This window comes from Myotis brandtii, unplaced genomic scaffold (assembly GCF_000412655.1).
Source record: "Myotis brandtii unplaced genomic scaffold, ASM41265v1 scaffold134, whole genome shotgun sequence".
Taxonomy (NCBI): domain Eukaryota; kingdom Metazoa; phylum Chordata; class Mammalia; order Chiroptera; family Vespertilionidae; genus Myotis; species Myotis brandtii.
This window is the reverse complement of record NW_005354756.1, coordinates 430312-436899: the sequence shown is the minus strand read 5'-3', so window position 1 is coordinate 436899 and position 6588 is coordinate 430312. Positions and strand designations below refer to the sequence as shown.

Sequence of the window (6588 nt, the reverse complement as noted above, 5' to 3'; positions counted from 1 at the left end):
TATTGCTGGATCCAACTTGCTAATATTTTGTTGAGGATTTTAGCATCTGTGTTCATCAGGAATATTGGCCTATAATTTTCTTTCTTTGTAGTGTCTTTATCTGGTTTTGGAATTAGGATAATGCCGGCTTTATAAAAAGAACTTGGAAGTGTTCCTTCCTCTTGAATTTTTTGGAATAGTTTGAGGAAGGTGGATGTTAGTTCTCCTTTGAATGTTTGGTAAGATTCACCTGTAAATCCATCCAGCCCAGGACTTTTGTTTGCTGGAAGATTTTTAATTACTGCTTCAATTTCATCAGTTGTTATTGGCCTACTCAGGTTCTCTGATTCTTCCTGATTGAATTTTGGAAGATTGTATGTTTGTAGGAATTTGTCCATTTCACCCAGGTTGCCCAATTTGATGGCATGTAGTTGTTTATAGCATTTGCTTACAATCCTTTGTATTTTCTGTGGTGTCTGTTGTTATATCGCCTCTTTCATTTCTGATTTTATGTATTTGGTCCCTCTCTCTTTATATCTTGATGGCCACTGGGTTGTTTAGTTTTTGTCTGGTCAGAGCTGGGAATATTTTATACATGTCTTCTTGCTGAGGCTGGCATTCATTTATGGGTATACTAGTACATCTAGCAGTGGGATTGCTGAGATATGCGGTAGCTGAGATATGTGTTCATCTTTAGTAGGAACTGCCAAATGGTTTGCCATGTGGTTGCACCATTTTTTACAACCCCCCCACCCCCTGCCCCCAGCCAGTAGCGTCTGAGACTTTTGATTGAACTGAACTTTTTCATGTGGATCCATGTGGCAGTCAGACGGTGGCAGGTGGAGGGTACAGTTAGGGAGAAAGATACTCTGGGTAGAAGGAATGTCACGGGGGCACATGCTGACCACGAAAATGTGCCCCTCAGATCTCCTCCCATCAATCCAGTTGCCGAACCGGCACTGAGACCACTCTTCCCACAGTGGCTCAGCCAGTGACCAGGAGACTCGTCTGATAGACAACTCCAGCTCCAAATACTCCTGATTGTCCTGGTGCCAATCTCTCAGAATGAGCTACAGCCTGAGACCCTAAGGCTTTTGACCTCTCTTTCCCTCTCTCCTTCGCAGCAGTCAGACCTGTATCAGAGTTGCCCTTTGAAGAAAAGGCTAAAACTCTTTCTCTTTCTCTAGGGACAAATTTGATCTGGGGTTAACTTTCTAGCTGTTTCCATGGAAGCCAGATAAAGGCGGAATGTCAGTGTTTTATTCTGCAAAACTGCTGACGGTAGAATTGACCTCTGCTAGACAAACCACATCTGGATGGAGGGGCTGTGAATGAACTACAGCACCTGGCAGGACACCACAGCACAGCTTCCCTGAGGGCGACAACTCTTATAACTGCACAAGTCCTTTGAGCGGCCCTGGAAACCGTGGCTGTGGCTTTTTAAACGATAAGGGCTTCTGTGGGGTTTCCAAGCCAAAGTGCCCCCACAACTACCACTGTGGGTCTCATCTCACCCTTGCACAGTCACTGGGGGACGAGGGCAAGGGAATGGCCCCTGGACTGGGGTGAGGGCGCCTCCTGTGGAGAGCAGAGCCTGGCGCTGCCCAGCCACCCTGCCTTGTCCTGTCCTACATCCTTCGGAGTGGACCCCGTGCCAGGTGTGGCCTCTCGTGGTCCTGAATCTGAGTGTCCAGTGGAACCTAAGACCCCGGTGAACACTGCTCTTCCTCACCACAGCCCTCTCCCTCCCACTCCCAGCTTTAGCCCACTGAGCCGGAACTGTGGCCTTTATCCAGCAGTCAGCGGCCTCACTTCCCAGGCCTCGACGCTTCCCTCTGCCACATCCCCTTGGATTAAAGGGCATCTCCCAGCCAAGCCGGTGTTGCTCAGTGGTGGGTGTCAACCTATGAACCAGGAGGTCATGGTTCGATTCCCAGTCAGGGCAGGGATTCCCGGGTTGCAGGCTTGATTCCATTATGCAGTTCTCAGTCAGGGCACATGCCTGGGTTGCAGGCTTGATTCCATTATGCAGAGGAGGCAGCTGATCAATGATTCTCTCTCATCATTGATGTTTCTATCTCTCTCCCTCTCCTTTCCTCTGAAATCAGTAATATCTATATATTTAAAAAGGGCATCTCTCTTAGAGGAGAACACCCGAGCTCCAGTTCCACCAGAGATGACAGTGCATCTCTGAGCACTCACTGCAGCAGACTCTGCTGGCCAGCCAGTGAGGCCATGAGGCAGTAAGGTGCCTCCCACAGTGTAAGGGTCCAAATCTCCTCTGTTGATTAAACCGTTTTGCTGGAACAATAAGGATCAGAACTGCCCTGGCCAGGTGGCTCAGTTGGTTGGAGCATCATCCCATTCACCAAAAGGTTGTGGGTTCTTCCCGATTAGGGCACATAGCTAGGTCGTGGGTTCAACCCCCAGTTGGGGCACAAATGGGATGCAACTGATATATGTTTCTTTCACACTGATGTTTCACTCTCTTCCTCAATGAAAGCATATCCTTGGGTGAGGATTAAAAAAAAAGGGAGAGCATCTCCCAGCCCCACTTCCTACCGTCTAATAAAGAGACTTGGCCAAGATGTTTATAATCATTTAATGACTGTCCCAAACACACTTTTATTGGGCTGCAGGTGAATTTTACGGTGATGGAAGCTGATGAGCCACTTGCCCAAACCACCGTGATTACTTGCCATTTCCAGAAACCTGGGCACCAACCAGAAGGACTCGGTAAGGAACAGCATGATCACTCGGCCAAAGAGGTTCCTTGGGATCCTTACGTCCTCCTCCCCCTCCCTGAAGGACCTTCTCCAGGGGTATGGATGCTCAGGAGGGAGAAGGGTGGGGGAGGGGGTGTCCCACCATAACAGGGCACAGAGTGCTACGAACCCCACGCCCCAGATGCAGTCAGAAGACACGGGGGCACAGGCCCAGGGCAGGCCTGCTCAATAAATAAACATACGATTCCCAGAAGCCACCACAGGGGTAAGCGGGCCCAGGGACACTGAGCTGGAGGGGCCACCCTCTGAGGCCCGGCCTCGGCACACTCGCTACGTGTTGCACACCAGCACATCTGCAAAGGGTCCCAGGAGGAGCTTGTTGAAGATGCAGCGGACCCACACCAGGTAGGTAGTGAAGGGCTTGATGTTCTCAGTGAAGGTGTGGTTCTGCAGGGCCAGGATGTAAGGCACATAGGTGTTCTCCCCCTGCTCCTGGAGCCACACCTCGTACCTCACCTCCCGCACCTTCAGGTACTTGAGGTTCCATGGGATCTGCCAGGAGACAGTGAGGTGGGCCTTGGAGGCGCCCTGCACCGACGCCTGGCACCGCGCCTCCCGCACCTTGCCTGGGTAGAGGCCGACTGTCCACTTCTGCTTCCGCGGCCCTGGCCGGCCCTTCACCACGCGCCGTATGGTTTGAATGAGGGATGGGATGTCCACCGTGGTGTCCTGGTAGATTCGGAACAGCCACTCAGGGTTCCGGCAGCAGAGATGCCGTGGGACCTCCTGGCTCTGCCGGATACGGGCCTGCTCTGCCTGGTCCAGGTGGGCGATGCCCCCCTCGTCCCAGGGCCGCTCAGGATGCGTGACCGTGTTCTCTGGCACCATGTTCCGCCAGGCGACATAGTGGAGGTCCATGCCAGGCAGTGTGGCCAGCGTTTTATAGGGGGTGTAGTGGTCAGGATTGACGGCGTAGGGGAAGAGCTCGACCACGGTGGCCCCCCGGGGCAGGAAGAGGGCCGTGACCAGCTGGGCCCCGTGCATGCTGACCAGCATGGAGGCGTTGCTGACCAGCCCCACGACATCTGCAAAGGCATGGTCCTCCAGGGACACCGTCACCGTCTTCATCTGGAACTCCTGGGCCAGCGCCAGCAGCAGCTCTGCCTCGTTCAGGATGAGTCTGTTCTGGGTGCGACTGAAGACCAGGATGTACTCCTCGCCGAGCGGGCCCCCCGCGAGGCTCACATTTAGTTTTTCCGTCATGAACCGTGCAAACTGCCGGATCTCGTGGCCCGAGACCAGGATGTTGGCTTTGGGGCCCTGGGGCTGGACAAAGCCATACTGGTACCAGGTGGTGATCTTGGAGAGGCCCACGAACGCCTGGGAGAAGCACAGCAGCCGGCCCAGGGTCTTCAGCTGGGCCCGCAGGAGCGGCTGCTTGGGGCTGAGGAGCTTGTAGAGGTCGAAGTGCGCGCCCTCGCCCCAGCCCTCCATGAAGAAGAGGCGGGCGTCGCGGGCCAGGCCGGGGAACTGGCGCAGGGTGTAGAAGAGGGGCAGCAGGTCGTCGTGGAAGACGTGCATGAGGTTGTCGGGGTTGAAGCGGTTGGCGATGAGGGCCACGTCCGGCACGAACACGGGCTTGGGCAGGAAGCGCAGGGCGGCGGCCGGCAGCTCCAGGAAGTTGAAGTACTGGGTGTTGTGGTCGTCCACGGTGGACAGGTCGAGCAGGGCCGGCTGGAAGCGCCGGGAGCCCAGGTTGGGCAGCATGACGGACGTGTTGCCGTGGAAGAAGATGAACTCCTCGGCCTCGTTGGAGTAGCAGAGCCACTTGAAGCGGCAGATGCGGTCGGTGTGCGTGCGCCCCGTGCACACCATGTGGGTGCCGCCCTCCATCAGGCTCTGCAGGGCCTTCGGGTAGTCGATCCTCAGGGCTGAGGCCGCCTCGGGGGCCTGGCGGCCGAGGGCCAGCTCCTCCTCCAAAGCCGCCGCATGTTCCCGCAGACGCACGTGCTTCCACAGCACCGCCGCCAGCACGGACACCAGCAGGGCGTTGAGCACGGCCGAGAGCTGCATCCTCTCGCTGCCACCTGGGGCCCTAGTGAGAGGACGGCCCCTGGTAAGTGCCACAAGCCTGACGGGCTTACCCCATCCCTGCGGGCACCCTGAGCACCGGCTGGCAATGGCCTGTAGGAAGAAGGAAAAGAAACAGCTGTTGGCACAGTCTGTCTGCTGTCGCCTCAAGCTCCTGCTGTGTGCCGGGCACTGGGCTCGGCTCTGTGTCCCCACTACTGTCCCCGCTACGGCACGGGACCCGTGCACCATTAGGCACAATGGCAGTACAGTAGATTAGACTGTTATTCAAAAGTACTTACTCCTGCCCGGCCAGCGTGGTTCAGTGGCTGAGCATCCACCTGTGAACCAGGAGGTCACGATTCGATTCCTGGTCAGGGCATGTACCCAGGTTACAGGCTCGATCCCCAGTGTGGGGCATGCAGGAGGCAGCCGATCCATGATTTTCTCTCTCTCCCTCTCTCTTCCTCTCTGAAATAATAATAATAATAATAAAAATACTTACTCCTCCCCACCCTCGTTGCTTCCAGGGTGCAGTACACATATTTATACCTTGACTTTGGGCTTGGCCACATAACTTGCTTTGACCAAAAAGGAAACAACAATCAAATAAATCACTACTACAAATGACGGAATTCTGGAGAGTGGCTGAGTCATAAATTGATATTCAGAAAAAATAACATAAAGCCCTCCCTGAGGGGGGAGAGGCAGACGTGTGCGCGTAAGCCGATGCATCAATGGCAGTACAGTAGGTTAGACTGTTATTCAAAAGTACTTACTCCTGCCCGGCCAGCGTGGTTCAGTGGCTGAGCATCCACCTGTGAACCAGGAGGTCACGATTCGATTCCTGGTCAGGGCATGTACCCAGGTTACAGGCTCGATCCCCAGTGTGGGGCATGCAGGAGGCAGCCGATCCATGATTTTCTCTCTCTCCCTCTCTGAAATAATAATAATAAAAAATACTTACTCCTCCCCCCCCTCGTTGCTTCCAGGGTGCAGTACACATAACTATACCTTGACTTTGGGCTTGGCCACATAACTTGCTTGGACCAAAAAGGAAACAACAAAGAATCAAATAAATCACTACTACAAACGACGGAATTCTGGAGAGTGGCTGAGTCATAAATTGATATTCAGAAAAAATAACATAAAGCCCTCCCTGAGGGGGGAGAGGCAGACGTGTGCGCGTAAGCCGATGCATGTTTTGCTCTGATCACAGACAAGAACGGCTTCCAGCAGAAACTAAAGCTAAAACAGCACACCCAGGGAATGTCAGAGAGCGAGACGCCCAGGAAATGAGGAGGGGGAGAGGGAAGGCCCACCTCCAACCCGATGGGCATCTCAGCCCCGGTACTCACATCTCTAGTGAGCATTCTGCTACCTGCCCTCTCCCAGGTGTCCCTGTGGCGAAGGCAAGCTTGGCCAGTGGGGATGTGGGAGCGGTGGCGGTTTTCTCTTAGGCCTGGGGGCCGTGTGAGCAGTAGCCAATCCACTGAGCTCAGGCCCTGGGGCAAAGCTTATAGGAACCAGGCAACAGGGGGGTAAAGGCCTTGTGGGGCAAACAGGCAACTAGACAGGAACTAGTCTTGCAGACGTGCTGGGGTGAGGGTGGGGGGAGGAGAGGACTGTTTATAATTAGATGCTAAGTCCTCCTCCACCCACCCCTGAGCCATGCTGGAATGGTGTTGACAGAGGCAGGATGAATACAGAGTGGCCCACTGCAACCTTGACCTTCCCCGGGCACTTCAGGTTCTGTTACCCTTTGAAGGGGGAGCGTGGAAAGGAAGGTTTGCTGGGGATGGACAGCACATTC

At 54.4% G+C, this 6588-nt stretch overlaps 1 protein-coding gene across 1 annotated transcript; it reads right to left on the bottom strand.

The window, feature by feature from the left end:
* Positions 1-2562: 2562 nt before the first annotated feature.
* On the bottom strand, positions 2563-4889 carry POMGNT2 (protein O-linked mannose N-acetylglucosaminyltransferase 2 (beta 1,4-)). Its single transcript, XM_005860367.2, has one exon. It carries the CDS (start codon positions 4776-4778, stop codon positions 3036-3038), a length of 1743 nt encoding a protein of 580 aa, XP_005860429.1. The 5' UTR covers positions 4779-4889; the 3' UTR covers positions 2563-3035.
* Between the last annotated feature and the right edge of the window lie 1699 nt (positions 4890-6588).

Excerpts from the sequence above, each read along its gene's own strand:
- POMGNT2 (XM_005860367.2), bottom strand. The coding sequence starts at position 4,778 with ATGCAGCTCTCGGCCGTGCTCAACGCCCTGCTGGTGTCCGTGCTGGCG.